At 36.8% G+C, this 21,392-nt stretch overlaps 1 protein-coding gene across 1 annotated transcript; it reads left to right on the top strand.

The window, feature by feature from the left end:
• The first annotated feature begins 1,266 nt into the window (after positions 1-1,266).
• Positions 1,267-21,357, top strand: ndufs2 (NADH:ubiquinone oxidoreductase core subunit S2). Its single transcript, XM_079605500.1, has 14 exons — positions 1,267-1,425; positions 3,106-3,209; positions 3,295-3,485; positions 4,957-5,077; positions 5,290-5,402; positions 7,300-7,374; positions 8,219-8,296; positions 8,470-8,555; positions 11,099-11,218; positions 11,603-11,732; positions 16,126-16,221; positions 16,859-16,942; positions 17,560-17,617; positions 21,204-21,357. The coding sequence occupies exons 1-14, from the start codon at positions 1,325-1,327 to the stop codon at positions 21,239-21,241; spliced, it is 1,395 nt and encodes a 464-aa protein (XP_079461626.1). The 5' UTR covers positions 1,267-1,324; the 3' UTR covers positions 21,242-21,357.
• The last annotated feature ends 35 nt before the right edge of the window (positions 21,358-21,392 follow it).

Genomic DNA, 21,392 nt, shown 5'->3' with positions numbered 1-21,392 from the left:
CTTGTGTTTGGGAATGTGATTTCTAGTTTAATTACAAACTGGTGTCAGCTTTAAGATATAAAAAAATATGAGAACTTTATTGTTTATAGGACCACATACACTTTTCATGAATACAGTAATATAGGCCAAGTTTTAATACTGTTTTTAAAGAATATTCCTTAAGGACCACTACACATTTATTTATAGGTTATAGTACAGTAATATTGTGACATTATTGCAATTTAAAATATCTAATTTCTATTTAAATATATTGTAAAATGTAATTTATTCCTGTGATCAAAGCTAAATTTTCAGCATCATTACTCCAGTCTTCGGTGTCACAATAATATGATGATTTGCTGTTCAAGAAACATTTCTTATTATTATCAATGTTGAAAAAAATGTGTGGAAACTAGTTTTTTTTTTTTTTCAGGATTCTTTGATGAACAAAAAGTTTGAACAAACAGCATATTTGAAATAGAAATATTTTGCAACATTATAAATGTCTTTACTGTCACTTTTAATCAAATTAATGTGTACTTGCTGACTTAAGTATAGAAAGAATTAATTTATTTTATCAAAAATATCTAACTGAACCCAAACTTTTGAACGGTGCATATGTCAGCTATACATTATATCAACAATTACATAATACATGTAACATTAACTACAAATATCACGAACATAAAGTATTAAAATTTACCATATAGTGATAATGGGCTAGGCTACTATGTGTATATCACAGTAGCTGTACCTGTAGAGCACTCAACGACCGGATATTTGAGTTCGTTTGGAGTCGATTCGTTGACGAATCAGTCAGTTCGATTTGCCTAATTCAGGGGGTGGACTGGCCACTGTCCTGAAGAGTTTAGCTCCAACTTGCCTCAACACACCTACCTGGAAGTTACTATGCCTAGTAAGCTAGTTGAACTCTGCATGACAGTGACACTCTCCAAGAGCAAGACTGGACTGGACACCCCTGGTCAAATCCATTGAAAGCAACCGACTCAAAAGAACGATTCGCTCAAGAATCGAATGGGTTCGGTTCTCGTGTCTAACTCCGATAATCCGGTTGCAACGATTCTTCAGAAAGAGATTAGAGAAATAGTGGAGGATGGCAAAAATTTCACAACAAATACTTTTAAATTCCACATCAGCAGTTGCATTTATCCATACAACTATAACTACAGAGTCGACGACGGACACCTAGTGGCATTTGTGCGTAGTTATAATGCGCACTGAACCTACAGCTTTAACCCTCCGGCCGGCAGATGGCGACAGAGCCGCAGTAAAACTATCCTCCGTTACGAGATCAGCGCAGAATCAGCGGCTGACAGGAGGGAAGATGGCGGCGACAATGCTGAGGTCGCTCTCGAGACTCGGACGTCCTTCAGTCATTTTAAACAGTAACCTCAGCACTCCAGCCTGTGCTCTGCTTCAGAAGAGGTACTCAACATTATTGTCACCAGTACCGTGAAATTTAAGCATTGGGTTCGTTAGATAGCGGCTTGCTTCTGGCAATGTTATCAGGATTAGATAACCAGTGTTTCTGCGACTTCGAGTTTCTGTCAAGCATGGAAATGTACAGTATTACTAAACTGTACCTGTTAATGCGTATTATTACATTACACTGTTTGATTGTCATTTTCCCCCTCCGCCAAAGTTTTGATTAACTGCTGTAAATGAGCATGTAACGTTAGCCGGTGGAGATGAAACATGAGCAGTAAACAAACAACTCCTAGTTTAAAACATGGATTTAAGATTTCGTCGTCTTTTTTTCAATTACTTATAATTTACATCTGCTTTGCTTTATGTTTTGAAATGTGCGACAGCGCAAACATCTTAATATCTGTAGAAAAAGTGGCCTACAAAAAGAACTGAAGCCACACATCACACTGTTTGAATGTCATTGCATTAGATAACAAAACATCAAGCCAAATGGCATTTATTTTTGAGGGGTAAAAGCACAAGCACCGTTTCCAGCAAAACATTTCAGTCAAATGTTGTTTGTTGTTGATGTTTTAACTTTTAAACTATTAATATAGTTCAAAATGAAGCTAAAGTTTTGGGCTTTTTTAAAGAGAATTTTTTTTTATATATATATGTTGCATGATTTATCAGTGCATATAATTTTTCTTCATGTGCCCTTGTAATCTTTAATCAAAATGACTTCTCTTCTCTGATGTGTTTTACTGACACGAGGGCGGGACAACCTGTCACTCACATGAGGTCTGCCAATAGCAAACCACAACAATCCAATTAATTCATAATTGACAAAATAGGCTACTGTTTATACCCAACTTAGTTTTTTTGTTCTAGAAGTTATTTTACTCGGATATGTCACAATATGGAAGAAAAGACTCACAACTTCCCATTTCATGCCGAATTAAAAAATGATTAGTTGTATGGCATGAGATAATTCATAACTTATAAGTGTGGCTTACAAATATATATTGAGGCCACTGTGTAAATTCTTGTAATTTGTAAACTCGCAATTCTTGGAGTTTGAGTGTATATCTCTGTGCATTATGGGTGCAAGTCAATAAAAAAATCAGTGTTTGTGTACTTATGCACTATTCTATGCCAATTTATAGTATAAATTGTAGTATTTATTTAATGATTAAATAACCTTATAAAGTTCGTACACTACATGGTCGGGTACATAGGGTTTAGTTTTGGTTACACTTTTTTTTTAAGGTTTCATTGTTACAGTGTAATTTATATATTTAAGTACTGAGTAATATTAAGCAACTACATGTACTTACTATAGGGTTAGGGTAGGATTAGGATTTGGTTGAGGGTTAGTTGCATGTAAATATGCATAATTTACTGTTGTTATTATTACTATGGTAAGTATATGTAACAACAAGGACACTAAAATAAAGTGCGACCCATTTTTTAAGGTGTCTTTGTTACACTGTACTTATACATTTAAGTGCTGAGTAATATTAAGTAACTACATGTACTTACTATAGGGTTTGGTTTAGGATTAGTCGCATATTATATAATATGCGATAATTATTACTTTACTAACTTTATGTATCAATGACATTGTCAAATAAAGTGTTACTGTAGTGTATAGTGTGTCATTTGGGACTCGACTAATGTGTGTTTCCTGTTGTCCAGGCAGAAGCAATGGCAGCCAGATGTGGAGTGGGCAGAGCAGTATAATGGAGCTGTGATGTACCCCAGTGCCATCACTGGGAAGTGGGTTCCTCCACCGTGGAACGGTTGGTTTGATTTTGGCTTTAGTGACTACTTCCTTATTTACACAATCACAACCACAATATTGAAAAAGATCTTCATCTCTCTCAGATAAGGACCCACCAGCAGAGAAGGAGGTGTCCAACCTCACCATTAACTTCGGCCCTCAGCACCCGGCGGCTCATGGCGTGCTGCGTCTGGTGTTGGAGCTCAGCGGAGAGTCGGTGAAGAAGTGCGACCCTCACATCGGCCTCCTGCACCGCGGCACAGAGAAACTCATCGAGTACAAGACGTATTTACAGGTACTTAAGACACCATATTATCGACTGCTTAATTCAGTGTGCAAATATGACATTTCTATTCTAAAATATAGCCCTAAGGTAGAAAATATTGAAAAAGGAAGGGACGAAAGAGATTGAAATGAAGATGTGAAATTAACTTTATCTTATTAGATTAAAAACTATTTGAGTGAACAAAATGTTCCTTTTGGGGCATTTGCAATATATATTTTGCAATACTCAGCATATCACAAAGTGTTTAAAATCGCAATAGTATCACATAGGGGTGTGTGATATCACGATTTTTGATAGTGGACGATTAAAATGTCTCCACGATCTGCTTTTGAATTGTTTGTTTTTTTAGGCCATATCGCCCAGCCCTACAAAATACAAAGAGCCAATAACTCACTGCTCTTGACTGAGAACTTTAATATTAGCTTTAATAAGAATCAATGTACAATTTATACAGTGAAGTCTATGTTGTTTTATTTTCATATTTGTTCATTTAATTACTTTCTTCAATGCTACTGTTAAATACACATACTGTAGCTGAAAAAATAAAGCACTGTTTATTTCATTTGTATATTTAGTTGTCTATGTGTATCTTTGTTCTTAATTTTTATTAACAAAGAAAATAATGACAAAGATTTTTTATATTCGCCACTTTGGCCTAAATGTCTGCCATTATTTTTTATTTTGTTACCTTAGGCTTTGTTTTTAAAATCGGGACATTAGTTTGGCTGTAATGCTCAGTCACTTGCAAAATAGTAAAACCAACATGAAAAGGAATCGTGATAAAATCGTGATATGATATTTTTGCCATATCGCCCACCCCTAGTATCACATCGTGGCATAAGAATCGTGATAATATCATATCTTGGGGCCTCTCAGCTCTTTATATAAAGTAGGATCCACATCGTGGCGCTCTATTAATAATATATATATATATTTAATGCAATATAAGTCACTTTGGATAAAACTGTCTGTTGGACTTAAATTATAGAAATGTTATGCTGTACATCACAAACTTTTGGCTGTGTTTTAAGTCATTTACAAGTGAAACTGGAAAAATTTGAATATCGTGCAAAACCTTTATTTCAGTAATTCAACTTAAGGTTAAACTAATATATTATATAGACTCGTTACATGCAAAGGGAGATATTTCAAGCCTTTATTTGTTATAATTTTGATGATTATGGCTTACAGCTTATGAAAACCTTTTCACAATATTCAAATTTAGAATTTGCCGTTTTCATAAACTGTAAGCCATAATCATCAAAATTATAACAAATAAAGGCTTGAAATATCTCACTTTGCATGTGATGAGTCTATATAAATATTAGTTTCACCTTTGAAGTTGAAATACTGAAATAAATGAACTTTTGCACGATATTCAAATTTTTTGAGTTTCACTTGTATGATGCTTTATTATGATGTTGTCTGTGATGTAATATTTTTGGCTGTAATGCTGTCTTGTGTGTTTGTGTTGCTGCAGGCACTTCCATACTTCGACAGGCTTGACTATGTGTCCATGATGTGTAATGAGCAGGCATATTCTCTAGCGGTAGAAAAGCTTCTTAACATCCAGGCTCCGCCCCGTGCACAGTGGATCAGAGGTGAGCAACAGAAACTACAACACTTTCAATCTGGTTTGCACTCATGAACCCAAATTAGATTTTAAACCAGAGTTAATTTTGCTCAAAGAAATCCCCCAAAAATTGCATAAACGATGTTACGGTTCCACAATGAATCGAGTTTGCATTGATTGTTTTTGAATGCGTCTGATTGGTTGTATCAGCTGCATAAATGTGTCATATGACCTCTGCAGTGCTGTATGGAGAAATGACCCGTATCCTGAACCACATCATGGGCGTCACCACCCACGCCCTGGACATCGGTGCCATGACTCCCTTCTTCTGGTTGTTTGAGGAGAGAGAGAAGGTAAACATTTATTTCTTTAGTTTTTTTACAGAAAGGTAAATATGCATTTTGTACATTAAATGCGTTTAATATTGTATTTTCCTGAGACCAGTAACTTTAAAGCAAATGTTGTAATAATAGAAAGATACGTTTTTGTTTTTACTTTATTGGTTTCGAATGTAATGTTTACACTGATGAGCCAAAACATTATGAGCAGTCACAAGCGAATATCGTTGATCGTCTCCTAACAAGCCCACATATTAAGGTCTGGGTAGATTAGATGGGGAAACAAACAATCAGTTCAATCAGAAACAAGCAAAAATCGCTCCTGGTCAGCAGTGGTGAGAATTTACCAGCAGTGTCTGAAGAGGGACAAACCACAAATAGCGACAGGGTGTTGGGAACCCAAGGCTCATCGATGCACGAGGGCAATGAAGACTTTCCCGTCTGGTCCGAGGCAACAGAAGGTCTAATGTGGCACAAGTCACACTATATGTTAATGATGGTTATGGGAGAAATCCACTGTAGCCGCAGACCAATCAGAGTGTCTATGATGGCCCGTGTCCACCATCGAAACCGCCTACAATGGGCACATGAGCCGTTCATGTGGACGCAAATTTGACACGTGCCCCTTACTAGGGGTGTAACGATATTCAAACCGAACCGAAAAACCGTGATACACCACCCACGATACTCTCATGGCGTACCGAACGCCCCGGCCCAGCCCTGGCTCATTGGACCTCATGTCTTATGTGTACACAACCAATACAGCGCTGTTGCCTAACCACCATTAACCACATATAATCGCCATAAGTTCAGTGTTTTGTTACTTTCTATAATAAGCCAGGTGTAATCTTTCAAATTCTGTCTATTTGATCACGAAATTCAAACATTAAATGTCGTTTTGGCGCTCTTTGATGTGGTGTGAAGGATCACTGTACTAGGTTCCTCAATTCAAGCGCGAGTAAACGTGACCATCTCTTCCTCAGTTACAGAATAAACATGAATGGACACCTGAAGGTATGATGAAAGATACAGTATACTTACTGAAAGGCATCATAACTCGTGTAATCGCTCAATCAGTGTCTCAACAGCGGAAATACGTTTAGTTGTTCACATAGCTTTATATTTACCTCAGGCAAGTCATTCAGTGTCCACAGCTTGTTGGTTTGCTAAAGAACTCTTTCACTAAATAAATGCACTATATTAGCCTATATATACCTGTTAATGATATCTTGATTATTTAATGTATGTTTAAAATATCTGTCATGAAAATGACAGCAACTGTGTAAATTATTATATTTCAATATTAAATTAGCGTAAAAACATATGTTAATGTAAAAACTGCCTTATGTGCAGGTTATATTTTTTCATACAATTTGTTGTTTGAGTGTTGATTATTATTACAGCCTATCTAAAAATGTATAGCAACTGAATTTAGGCTAAAAGTCTAGCCTCTGTTGTTAAGCTTTAATGTTATAGTAATGTGCAAGTAAGGGCTCCTATATAGTTTACTTTACAGCATTAGCAGATACATTTTTTTTTATCCGTGCGAAACGTTTACTTGTAATTAAATTAATTTAAAGACAAAGACACAATTTGTTAATTAAAGCACTGTTTAATTAAAAAAAGCAATTTTAGCTATCTAAACTATCTAATACCTAAAATTTTAGGTATTTTCACATAATCAATAGCATAGCCTACATATAAAAATTCTTCAGTTTGCACACTGGAGGACAACATTGGGGAGGATGTAATAACTTTCTCTTTTAAAATACAAATAAATGAAACCTGGCTTGTTTAAATCTGATTAATCAACAATCTTTAGTTTCTGCCCTATACAAGATGATACTAAACTTTTGTTTGTTTGTGTGGAACCTAGTTAGCATTGAATTGTCTGTTTGTTGGTATCTTGCAGATGTTTGAGTTCTACGAGAGAGTGTCTGGAGCCAGGATGCACGCTGCATACGTCAGGCCCGGTGGAGTTCACCAGGTACAGTTTGATGAACATTAGCCATGTTTCCATCCACTTATTTTTATGCTAATTTTGGGATATCGCATAAAAAGATGCCAAGATTCACATCAATTCTAAAAAATTAGCATAGAAAACTTGTGCGCTCAATTGAGCCGGATAATTATCCCCATAAGAGGACATGCGCATAAATTAGGATGGAGACATATTTACCGTATAAATCCCTTGATGCACAAAAAAAAGTGAGTTTGCTTTAACAGTGGATGTGATTGGATAACTGGACTAACCAATGGATCAGTTTCATCGCACATCATCTCAAATGTTGGTTTGATCATTCTGAAATGCCTGAGACAAAATCTGTCTTCAAAATGGTTGGGTTAAATTAGAAGCGTCTCACATGATTGTATTCCCAAACACAAGCTATTTGCCTCCGAACGCAAGAGAACATGACAGCGTTTATTGCGTTTCGTCTGCGCGCTCTGAGGCGCAAGTCATTTATGATGGAGGAGTGGCTTTCACCTGTTTGCAGCAACTTCCATTTTTCCATTTTTATTATGGATATTGTGTGCCACTTTTCCAGTTAGTGACAATTTTATTTTGTTCTTGTGCCGTATTCGCAAATGTTTATTCGATGTTCCAATTTTGAGCACAAGTCAAATTTGCAACTGGATGGAAAATCTGAAAAATTAGCATAAAAAACTTGTGCGCTCAATTGAGGCGGATAATTTTTTATCCCCATAAGAGGACATGCGCATGAATTAGGATGGAGACATATTTATCCAAAATCTGAAAAATCCTTATCTTTTCTGGTTATACTGAAATGTTATAACTTGTCTGCCTCAACCTGCTGATCACTTTTCTTCAGGACTTGCCTCTTGGTCTCATGGACGACATCTATGAATGGTGCAAGAATTTCTCTATTCGCATTGATGAACTTGAGGAGGTATGTGCACCGAAATGCAACCGGTTTTACTCAAGAAAAGTGTTAGTTAGTATTAAATATATCTCTAAAATGTGACATTTGTCATACTGAGCATGTAGATGAATGTATCTTTTTCAAAATGCATGTAATTATATGGAGTTTCTAAATTAATTCAACTGCCGTTATTGTTTCAGATGCTGACCAATAATCGTATCTGGAAGAACAGAACTGTTGGCATTGGTGTTATTGGGGCAGAGGATGCACTCAATTGCGGCTTCAGGTAAAACAGTGTATGATTATGAAGTCAATCTGATTGGTGTCTCACTCTCTCTCACCCGCATACACAGAAGTTGCTATAGTAGATGATCTGACAGTAAGAAATGGAGACAGACCAATTTATTTATAAATCAAACACAAACAGGAACAGAAGCTAAGTCATTTGCATTAAAGGAGCATTTCACCCGTGGGAACATTAATCTTTATTGAAAGTGGGTCATATATGTAGTCGAAATGTAAAATCATTTTCGAATTTGGTGCCTTCTTGACCGAGAAAAGACAGAAAGTAACTTTAGGGTGCGTTTGTATGAAAGACAACAATTCCCACAATGCACCAAATTGCAAAGCTCCTCAAGCCACTCCCACTCATCCAGAACGGCTGGAGGTATCCGCCTATCAGAGAAATCACTCTTCCGTCTACAAAGCTAGCTAACCACCAGAGCTTGAAATTAATATCACACAAACATTAAAGGGCACCTATTATGCCCCTTTTCATAAGATGTAAAATAAGTCTCTGATGTCCCCTGAGTGTGTATGTGAAGTTTTAGCTCAAAATACCCCACAGATCATTTTTACAGCATGTTTAAATTGTCATTTTTTGGGGGGCTGAGAAAAACGCTCCGTTTTAGTGTGTCTCCTTTAAAAGTTAATGAGATGCGGTTCCACGCACAGGGGGCGGAGCCTAACCAGCACACACTCAGAGCCAGGACAATCTCATCTCACAGAAAGATGATAATATCAAAACAGAAACTTACAGTACCGGTGGTCAAATCAGACAAACATGCCCACAGATGAGTTCAATTAAGTTTATTGTACATCACACAAAAGATGAAGCGTTAGTTTTACTGCAGAAAATCACTGTAAGAATAAACACAGTATAAGAAGTGCGCATTAAGTCTTATCCATAAACTCTCTATCTCTCTCCTTTTCATTATAATGGAACATAACGTTACACAGCGAAGTACACAAAACACTCGTTACCACTAATAGTAAACAAATATATACACAGCTTTTCAGTGGGTGCTTTATAAACTGTATATCTGTAAAACGCCTCGATGAGCTCGAGCTGTCATAAAGTGCTCGCTCTCACTTTCATTTCTGCCGTGATCAGTAACGTTAGTCCTGTCGGAGACTGTAAGCTGGATCACGAGAGCAGTTGTACAGTCTGAACATATGCGGTGCGGAACTAGGATGGTTCACAACACAAACGTCCGTGTCCTCGTAAGATTCAGAGATTTCTTCCAGGAGAAATTGGCATCGTTGAAATTCTTTGCAGCAGACGGACTCTATCTCTGTGACTGTATGCGCACAGGCACCACCAGTCCGCCCCAGCTCGAGCCAGTCCGGGCTTCTTGTCTGCGACAGGTCTTCTGCCTCGGCTGTAGAAGCCGCTGGCGCCTCCTGTTCCTCCATCAGCCTCAGCTGCTCTTCGCTATATTGCGGCTCTTAAAAGTAGCCACGAACTTTCGAAATCCTCTTCTTCCATATCATATTGAGTAAGTTACATTCTGCCATTGTCGTAACTTCACATCTGGCTCCACAGCGCCTGTTAGCTTAGCTTAAGATGGAGGATATTGCTTTTAGTTTCAGAAAGTGAAGTCCCACCCACTGATCTGTAATAGGTCTGTAGCGTGAGTGAGTCCCTCCCCCTGGATAAATGAGGGACGAGTGTTTGTAGTCTCAACCCCTCTACAAAGATATTTGACTTCCTGCTTAGAATGACGCAAAATGATGATTTTTACATCATTATAAGCAGGAACTGCAACACTGAAATCCTTATTTCTCCCTTCTCAGGGGAAAATGGGGGAATAATGGATGACCATTCAAAAATATGACTGGGTTTCTAACGATTCAAAGCTTAATGCAAATGGGTGAAGTGTCCCTTTAAGGCATTTCGATTAAATCTTTGTATGGTGAAAAATCTCCCTCAAGTCAAGTGCAGAACTGGATGTTAATCTTTGACCACAGTGTATCTTAATACATTTATTATTATTGATAATAATGATGATAAAAGCAACTTAGCATGTTTTATAATTATAATGTTAATAATAAGTAAATAAATAGAAAAGTTTACAGTTAATACTACACAGTACTTAATATTCAAGTTTACAGTTTAAATAGAATATTTTGGGGGGTTTGTGTGGTTGAGACATATAAAGAACAGCATTGCGTAATTGACACATCCACATAAATTAGTCATATTATTTCGAGTTCTTGGAACTGAATGCATCAATTTTGCAATTCAATATTTGAATAGATAGTCCTAGGACCTTCCTCCTTTAGCTATAATACTATATATAATATTGTCCCTGACTACACAATAACATAATTTGAACATCACAGCTGTTACTTTATCTGGTGTTTTAGTAAGTCGTACAGGTTTTGAGCCTGATGATGACAGAATATAAATTTTTTGGTTGAACTATCCCTTTAAAATCTGTGTATGTGATGTTGTTAATTGCCTGATTGATGTTCACTGAGGATGTACATAGTATCCAGTAACTGAACTATTGAACGGTTGGTTAAATCGCTCTTGATCTCTTTCAGCGGAGTGATGCTCAGAGGTTCTGGTATTAAGTGGGATCTGAGGAAGAGTCAACCATACGACAAATACGACGAGGTGGAGTTTGACGTGGCCGTTGGAAGTAATGGCGACTGCTACGACAGGTGACCACACACGTCAACGTTTTCTGTCTTAGATTGGGTTTAAGAGTTTCAGGAAGCTCAATGACAGGAAAGCTAAATGCAACCACAGGCTATAAATTGGTCTTAGACTCGCTTCGCTTTCTCACCACATATGCTGATGGTATCACGTGTGAAATGTGGAGTGATGAGTGGCGCTTAAAAAAGATAAAATATGTTCTGAGAACATGAGACAATCCGACTAAATATAATTTCATATTACGTTTTACATTAGGAGTTTGTACTGTAAATAACGTTATATCACAGATTGGTTTTGAAAATGTAGTGCGGTCAAATATAGAAAGTGATGCAATTATTCCTATGCTTCTTTTATATTGGATTTTATTAGTGACAAATATGAACTTTCAGATATCTGTGCCGTGTTGAGGAAATGAGGCAGTCTCTGCGTATCATGCTTCAGAGTCTCAACAAAATGCCTGCTGGAGAGATTAAGGTAGATGATGCCAAAATAGCCCCACCCAAGAGATCTGAGATGAAGGTAAGATATGTTCGCGTATGTATATCATGTTCAAATGGCAAGAAATGTGATTTCAGAATGATTTGATAAGCTTATTTAAAGGTGCATAGTGTAATTTCTGCACCAATAATGTCACTAAATGACTTTTTCAAACTGTTTTTTCCGAACACCCCCCTTATTTTCCTTTGGTCAGTCATACAGTCTTGCCCCAAACTCAAGCCATTGGTTGAGCCAATTTTTCTTTGTCGAGATGCTCAAACAAACCACAGTGTTAAACAAACCCTTTAAATGGCTTAACCCATTTACTCCTAAAACGCCTGCTAAAAACGCCTATAAAAACCTATGTTATTCTAGGATAAATGTCCTTATCTCCTGAGGGTTTTCTGAAAAAATACTACGAATTGTCTACGTCTACCAAAACCTGAATATCTAAGCCTCTGTAGCACTTAGAAACATGAAATAAAATACATTTTGAAGGTAAGAATCACAGGTTTGATTAAAACATGCTCCCTTAGCACTAACATAACAACACATTTTTCAAAAAATTCTCAAAATCATATGGGGAAGAAAAAAAAAAAATTAATATATAAATCAATTATATAAAATATAACAAATAACATTTTAAACATGCCAACACACTGAACAAGGCATCTTGTTATCAGAGAGAGGTGGGGAAAGTCCTGAGGAGGAACTGGGAAGAGTATCAGTCTCTGAGCTCCATGGCTCAAATCTCTCCTCTTTGGCTTTATCAGCATTATCCTCGCACAGATAGACGCGCACGCACACACACACACACGCACGCACGCACACATACATACACGCACACACACGCGCACACACACACACGCACACACACACACACACACACACACACACACACACACACAGAGAGAGAGAGACAGACAAGAGTCAGATCAAATCATTTGTGACGAACGACGTGGTACATTTGGTACATGAAGCACTCGCGGTGCAGAGGAAGGTGCAAAACTTCTCACTAAACTCCTCACTATCTTCCAAACTCCTCACTATCTTCCAAGTCAATGTCACTGCCCTCGCTGTCAAAATCCTCTTCTGTCGTTGCCATTTTCGCACTCGCGTCTTCAAAAATCCAAAACAAATGCGCGTGTATGTCTGATTGATTGACGTGATTTTCAGCGAACCACAGTACATTTGGGTGGTCACGTGGTCTTTGAAAACTCAACAAGACCCACCTCGTGTGTATTTGAACCTATGACAGTGCGTTATATGCTGCACGTGTCATTAAAAGTATGACGAATACAAAATGCTGCGCTACGCAGCAGCCGGCAGGAGGTTCAGAGTTGCGCAACGCAGTAACCGGCGGTAGATATAATGTTTCGGCGCGCAGCATCCGGCACAAATGGGTTAATACAGAACTACATTATTCATCAACAATAATAAAAGTCCAGTCAATTAAACATACAAACCCAAAATTCATTCCAATATCAAAATCAACTATTTTTTATTGTAATATTGTGCCATTAAATATTCCTTTTTATAAAAAATTTTTAAACCTCATTTTACATGTTAAAAAATATGTAATATCCGATGGCAGGTCTTTCCATATTTTCATTCCTCAGTCCTTTGTTTTGCATTGTTTTTGAAACGGGAAGTAAAAAACATCCCTTTAATGCCTGCCTGGTATTCAAATTATGACTAGTTCTACTATACTAGAGAATACTTGATTAGTTGGTGGAAGTAATTACGGTATACATTAATGAGCACATAACTTTGAAAGAACTTTTTTATTTAATGACACAGTGTAGCTTTAGGGTATTTACTTGATGCACTCGACCACACCACTGGACCATACTCTAAATAAGTAAGAACCTTTGTGTGAACAATTTGAGAAATGCAATGTTGTGGTAAAAAAAATGTGCGCATCTCTTTATGACTAACAGACCTCTTCCTATAACTGTTACCATATTTTCTATCTATTTTGACCACTTAAACCTGCTGTCTAATATAACACCAAGAAGCCTCATTTCCTCTACCTGGTCAATAGGCATACTCTTTACAGACAGATTTAAAGGTAGAATTTGATCCAAACACAATGCTTTTGGTTTTTAGTCAAATTTAGAGACAACTTATTAATCCATACCCACTTTACAACTAATTGTAATTCCTCATCCAAAGCAGTAGACAATTGCTCAATTGATGTTGCAGGTAAATATAATGTTGTATCATCTGCATACATGACTGTCCGTGCACACTTTAAAACAAGAGGAAGATCATTGGTAAAAATAGAAAATAATGATGGTTTTAAACAACTGCCTTGAGGCACAGCACATTGCAACTTTTTCACATCTGAATAACTTTCATTATAAAATACACATTGTCCCCTACTAGACAGATTTTTAAACTAATTTTAAACCAATGTACAAAACCGACTTTCAAACCAATGTACAGTATGAGAAGTACATTTATAACATTTAAGTTTGTCCAGCTATAATTTGATCCAATACATCAAAAGCTGAGCTAAAATCCAACAATACTTCTCTGACTAAGTTATTGTCATCAATCTGTGCTAAGCAATCATCTGTCATCTCTGTTAAAGGAGAACTCCAGCGCAAAATGAACCTTTAATTACACATTGTTACCTAGTCAACCGTTATCTGAGATTTGTTTTCATGATTATCGAATGTAAATAGTTTTATCTCTAAAAACAGTTTAGCCTATAACGCTAGTATAACGCTAGTATATGTGGCATGGAGTAATGACAAAAAAAAATCGCTTGTTAATACCACTAACAAGGCTCAAAATAGCTCCACACTAACACGGTAGCATAATGAGGGTCCCTACATGCAAACCGAAGCATTGAGAACTGTGTAAGTGTCCAGACAGTTTAATAAGAAGATATTTTATACATACAGTCAACTTCACGTATACAAGCAGAAGCCATCTTTGAAAAACAGACTCTATCAATCGATCTACGAACCACCGATCCAAGTGTGCTGGACCATATGAGATTCTACACAGTTCAGCGCATTTGGATCGGCGGTTCGTTGATCGACTGATCGAGTCTGTTTTTCAAAGATGGATTCTGCTTATATACGTGAAGTTGACTGTATGTATAAAATATCTTCTTATTAAACTGTCTGGACACTGTCAAAGTTCTCAATGCTTCGGTTTGCATGTAGGGACCCTCATTATGCTACCGTGTTAGTGTGGGGCTATTTTGAGCCTTGTTAGTGGTATTAACAAGCGATTTTTATTTGTCATTACTCAATCCCCTATATACTAGCGTTATACTAGCGTTATAGGCTAAACTGTTTTTAGAGATAAAACTATTTACATTCGATAATCATGAAAACAAATCTCAGATAACGGTTGACTAGGTAACAATGTGTAATTAGACCAAAGGTTCATTTTGCACCGGAGTTCTCCTTTAATGCTGCTCCTGTTGAGTGAAAATCAGAGAGTAAACTATTCTCCTCAAAGAAGAATTGAATTTGCTCACAGACTATTGTTTCCAATAGTCTACCCTCAATATGAAGCGTTACCTATAAATATGAAGACCGTGGCATTACATTTACAGTAGTCATCATCATCACAGACTGTGTTTTCTCACAGTTATCGATATCATCGTCTAGTAAAGTTTTTCATATTTCAATTGAATAAAAATGTAATACACATTTATAACCTATAATATGTTAGTTTACCTTGGCAGTAAATAACATAATAATCACAGCAATAACTCTTAAGCATTTGTCTAAATCCAAACAGCAATTTTTTTTCATATATATATATATATAGATTTAAACTGGCAAATGCTTAAGAGTCTATGATTGGATCATTGTATTGCAGTGATTATTATGTTTCTAGCATGTTATATGTTTGGCAACAGTTCTTCTAACTCTAACTGATGGAGTGTGTAGCTCTTCATTTCTTAAACATCCATGTAGGAAGACGCGTCATGGCCGTATTCCAGGATGAAAATAAAAAGAATCAGGCTCAAATTGTGAAAGAAAATATGAAGAATAAGTTTCACACATGAATTGTCTCCACTGAGTCCAGACCTTAAACTCATTGTAAGTGTTTGGGATGTGCTGGAGGAGACTTTACAGAGTGCTGGACTCTTGCATTGTCAAGTTTAAATCCAAACAGCTACCTTTTTTTCTTTTTTTGGGGCTGGGCATTGTGTATTGGAGCAAATAAGAATACAAAAATGATATTTGCTGTCATCTCCTGTTCACTACACTATGGCGACTTCCTCTTCTGAAAACCACATGAATGTGAAAATGGTCCGTTTAGATATGAGAAAACATTTCTATTATATAACATAAAAAGCACACTTCGGCTTTCAGAGAAAAATGTTTCAGACGTTTTCACGTTCGTGTCCTGTAACGCAAACTAACGTCCCTCTTGTCCTGTGATGCGTTTTGTTTTCATGCAGACGTCAATGGAGTCTCTCATTCATCACTTTAAGCTGTACACCGAAGGCTACCAGGTTCCTCCAGGAGCCACGTACACCGCTGTGGAGGCACCAAAGGTGAGTGTCCTGCACACCATCCCTTCTCGAGAGAAAACGTAGTCTTTTCATCCAGAATGGTGAGGTTTTGGGCGAATTTGTAAGTCAGCTTGCTCATGTGGGGAATGTGGGTTTCTAAAGTTATTGTCTCTGTGGTGCTTTGTAAAGGTGTTTTTTTTGTGTGGTGCTGTTTTTAATCCAACAATGTTGCAACACAGCACGTCGACCAGGTGTATGTCTGATTCACGAGTAAATGACTCTTACGATCTAGCCATTATGTTAAGGCTGTGTCTTAAGAACTCGTATGAACAACTAGTTGGGGCTAATCAGTCTTACTTTCAGGTATCAAATTAGACCAATCTATGTTTTTATGTAACTGACTTTAAAAATAAAAATAAAAGAAATTTGAAGACTAACTTGTATCTAGTCTTCGCAGTGTATGCATCCCGGCCCCTGGTTCTTTTCAGTAAATCAAAAACATACAATGCAACCAGTGTATTTTACATCTGATTTGTTGTACATCTGCTGAAATCTGAACTGATCTCATAATTTGGCAACTATTAAAACTATTAAGGAGCCGGACTTCTGAGGAATCCGACCCAGAATGGTCATATTACCCATAATTCCCTTCCCTAAAGTCGTCTGTGTTGTCCTGCAGGGTGAGTTCGGTGTGTATCTGGTGTCTGACGGGTCCAGCAGGCCTTACCGCTGCAAGATCAAGGCACCTGGCTTTGCTCACTTGGTAATTAAATCAGTTATTGTTAACGCACTCACCAAAAAAAATACACATTATAAAATATGCTTTGTAAATCGTTAAAAGAACATGCACTACAATTCAAAAGTTTGGGGTCAGAAAAAGATTTAATGTTTTTGAAAAGCCTCTTATGCTCATTAAGACTGCATGTATATATTAATACAGTAATATTACAATCTAAAATAACTGGTCTATTTAAAAAAAAATGTTTTAAATGTAATTTATTCCTGTGATGGTAAAGCTGAATTTTCAGCATCATTACTCCAGTCTTCAGTGTCACATGATCCTTCAGAAATCCTGCTGATTTTCTGCTCAAGAAACATTTTTATTATTATAAACGTAGAAAACAGGTAAAAATCTGCTTAATTTTGTAGAAGCCATGATTCACTCTTTCAGGATTGTGATAAGCATCTGCATGTCAATTTAATGCATTGTTGCTAAATAAAAGTATCGATTCCTTTGTCATCTTCAAAAAAAAGTCAAATGAGTGTCCCCAAACTTGTGAATAGTAGTGTATGTAAAAAAAAAAAGCTGCAAATACTGCAGTTTGATCTTTTCCTGTTTGTGTTGTGATGTCACTCAATGATGTGGTCTGTGTGTCTCAGGCTGGTTTAGATAAAATGTCTAAAGGACACATGCTTGCTGACGTGGTGGCAATCATCGGTAAGAACTAGTTCTTCACTCTCCTAAAGCTCAACATCTCAGTTCTGTCTGCTTTTTTAGTAACTGGAGATTTGCATGTCCCATCCATTTGTCGCTGAACTGCACATTTGTTTTAAGTATAAAGTATAAATAAAAGGCCAGTAACAGTTGATGATAATAAAATATTTATAGTGCTTTCATTCGATTAAATTAAAATAACGAATTAATCGCGCCTAACATTAAAGTTTTTAATGCATTTCTCTATTGTAATACTTTCCGCAATGAATCTCTAAGATAATGTAGAAATAACATGAAGACAGTACATTTATAGTGCTCGCAATCAATGCTTTCTTTTTTTACTAAATAATCACACATTTTTTTTAAATGAATCGCACCTACCATTAAAGTTTTTAATATTTATAAAGTTTTAATACTTTTCACAATGAATCCATGTAGAAATGTAGGTAATGATAATGTAAAAACAACATAAAGATAGTATATTTTACACATTTGTTTAATGGCATCTTTTTACTAAGCACTATGAATGAAGGCCAGTATCACTGATGCTGATGTCTCAATTATGAATCATGAATTTTCCCCCTCAATTTTAGCCATTAGTTATGTAAGGGTTAATGCCCGACGAGGTGTCCATTGTCAGGTATTAATGAACGATGGCGGAGGACGGTTGAGTCCATTAAAGACCCACTCCGATGAAAATCATGTTTTTCTAGGTGTTAACATGTTCTTGTGGCATTTTTCTGATGTTAGAGAACATATCTTGAGAAAAATAAGCTCAAAGTTGTATTTCTGAGTATTTCTACATTCAAATGACTGTGAATCAGTAGCAGATGCTAAAATGCCGGCTAAAATAGACTGGAGTTGTGACGTAGTAACTCCACTGGGCGGGGCTAGTTAGATAAAAAAGTTAACTCTCTGTTAACTTAACTTCATCTGTGTTAAAGCGATGTAGATTATAATGTAATGTAATGTAATGCGTTTTACAGGGGCTTTTTTGAAGTTGTGTTTTGTGTTTAATTTTACTCAGCAGCAGGGTCAGATACACACACACAAGCCATTGCATGTCATTGTGAACAGAGCTCCGATAGTGGCGCTGAAATTGGAACACATACTGTAACAATAAGTCACTTTCACCGTCGAGTTTCGCCTCTCGCAGTCGTTTGTCCCCTCGTGTGTCAAGCCCATCACTCGTGAGAGAGTCAGTCAGTTTTTCAGATAGAGCGGTGACATTAGCATCATAATAATCCCAAAATTCCGAGCAATCCACTGATACTAAATATGTCCTTATTGATCACTGTGGGAGGGATGGAATATCGAGGCGAAGTCGAGCTGTTTTTTACCGCGACGTCTCAGAGTGAAATAATGATCGGTGATCAGAGCTCTCAGCAACGGGGAGAGGGAGGGTCGTCTCCGTGCCAACGGCTCCGCCCACAACGCAGAGGCGAATTGCTAATGAGCTACTGCCGCTCTGCTGAAGCGAAGTCCCAGAAAACAGCACAGGTTTTGAGATTTTGACTAAAAATGGTATATCATAATTTAAAGACCACTGGGAATGTTTAAAAATAGCTCAAAATATGATCGGAGTGGGACTTTAATACCTGACAATGGACACCTCGATGGGCATTAACCCGCTTATCCCATGTTCACTTGCCAAATAACAAATTTTTTAAACATTAGTTTATATTTTAATTCGTTTTACAATCGAAATCTAACGGTTTTAGAACTCCTTTACTAGGTGTCCTACATCGCTTTTTAATGGACACCCTGCAGCCAATCAGAATCGAGTATTCACCCAGACCATGGTATAAAGCCATTCAACATTACAGTATAATTGAAAGTTATAAGTTTTAACATTTAATAGGCTTTAAAATATATAAAAATGTTTAATTTAAGCGAACTTAAAACAATCTTCACATAAACCCATTATAATAAATGTCACCAAATAAAATCCATTGGGCCATTTCATATTTTTATATGAAAAAATTTGCTAAAATGCACAAAGTTATTGTTTTTGACCCATACAGTGCTTTAAGATTTTCAGGTAGGTCTAACGGGTACATATTCAGAAATTAAATAATCAATTTATACTTATACTTCTACAATAATCAATCTTCACTGCATAAATTATGAAATGAATATAGATTAATCCTTATTATTAAAGCTACAAAAGTTATTCAGTCAAGAGCAGTGAGTGATTTTCTCAGTCTTTTGTTCTTTGCTTAACATTAATGACAGACAGGTTTATTAGGCTGCATGACGCGGATCTGACACGCATATTACTTTCTCAACTCTTTTCTAACACTTTAACTCATTCAAGACCGTGCTAACGAGGAAACTCGACAACAGGAATTTTTATCATTTTATGTTTTTTTTGCGTATTATCGCGCTTGAATGGTTTAATAGCACTTGAATGACTGATAGTGAGATCATATACTGTAGCGCAGCCAAAGGATGACAGATTTTTTTTTTTTTTGCCATTATATTTAATTAACGTGTTATTTTTGACAGCCCCAGTATTTATGTAATAGTAAAAACCCTCTTCCCGTCTTGAGGCGATAACTATGATTCTAAATATAAAAGAATAGCAGAGTTAACACCACGACTATAATGATAATGGCATAGAGAAACACTATCATTGGAATCACTTTCAGAACGATTTTTTTCCAGCTGATAACCAATAAAAACATTAACAGCCAGTCAGAATCCATCCTGCTTTAAGTCGAGCATTTAAAGCAGCTGACGACTTAAATGCAGTGCGCGCCTAGAATAAACCGAACGATATCAACAGCTAGTGTGGACGTCACGCTAATATAGTTCTCGTTCTTGGTGTGAACGGGCCTTCAGTCCCGTCCAAGTGTTGCTATATCACACTTCTCAAATAAACAGAGCCACGATGCTCCAGTTTACACACTGCTACAAATATATAATCTGCTTACTGTCTCTCTGTCAGTCTGTTAATGTTATAACAAACTCCTAGATGTTGGTCAGTGCAGTGATATTATTGATTTTAAACGCATGTATTTCAGTGAATCTAAAGTCCATCTTCAAGTAAGAGCAGTTTTCATCTTAAATGCATCCACTTTATTTTGCAATGCAGAAGTGAGCTATTTCCTGTGAATGCGCGGCTTCCGATGCATTAGCCGCTATAGGGAAACAACGAGACTAAGAATAACACCGTGCAGTAAACGGTCAAACTATTTGCGCCACAAGCCAGTGTGTTTATAGTTACAACAATACATTAAAATAATATGGTAAGAAATACCCGTTTGCAATATCAGGGAGCATGATGAGCTGTTCTGTGCAGTGAAATAAAGGCCTAACTGGAAGAGGATGAGACCCGAAGCCAGACAAATTGAAATTAATCAGAAAAATAAGGTGGATGTAGTGATGTTGACGTATAAGAGGAAGTATAAGGGATATTGCAGTCCGTTATTTCATCCTGCCATTTCCTGAAGCAAAAGTATTGAACTGCTAATTTTTCTTGTGCTTAATCTGAAAATGAAACTGGGATAGGATGAAGAATAAATGACACTTGTGTTTAATAACTGTTAGGATGGTGACCTGAAATAACTGTCGTCTCTTCCCATAGGCACTCAGGACATCGTGTTTGGTGAAGTGGACCGTTGAGGTGTGTCCGATTATGACTCCCTGATCCATTCGAGTGATGTTACGACAGAACTTCCTCTTATTTCTCTGTGTAAATGCTTATGAAACCTAATAAATATTTTAAAACTTGGGAAAAAGCGCAATTTCTTTTTCTTTAAATTCAGAAGGTGCT

This window comes from Phoxinus phoxinus (assembly GCF_949152265.1).
Source record: "Phoxinus phoxinus genome assembly, chromosome: 2".
NCBI classification, from domain to species: Eukaryota; Metazoa; Chordata; class Actinopteri; order Cypriniformes; family Leuciscidae; genus Phoxinus; species Phoxinus phoxinus.
The sequence above is the reverse complement of the archived record's forward strand: the minus strand, read 5'-3'. Positions and strand labels throughout refer to the sequence as shown.

Excerpts from the sequence above, each read along its gene's own strand:
- ndufs2 (XM_079605500.1), top strand. The coding sequence starts at position 1,325 with ATGGCGGCGACAATGCTGAGGTCGCTCTCGAGACTCGGACGTCCTTCA. Across the intron at positions 5,403-7,299 it reads TGTTTGAGGAGAGAGAGAAG|ATGTTTGAGTTCTACGAGAG; the intron begins GTAAACATTTAT and ends GGTATCTTGCAG. Across the intron at positions 16,222-16,858 it reads CCGCTGTGGAGGCACCAAAG|GGTGAGTTCGGTGTGTATCT; the intron begins GTGAGTGTCCTG and ends GTTGTCCTGCAG.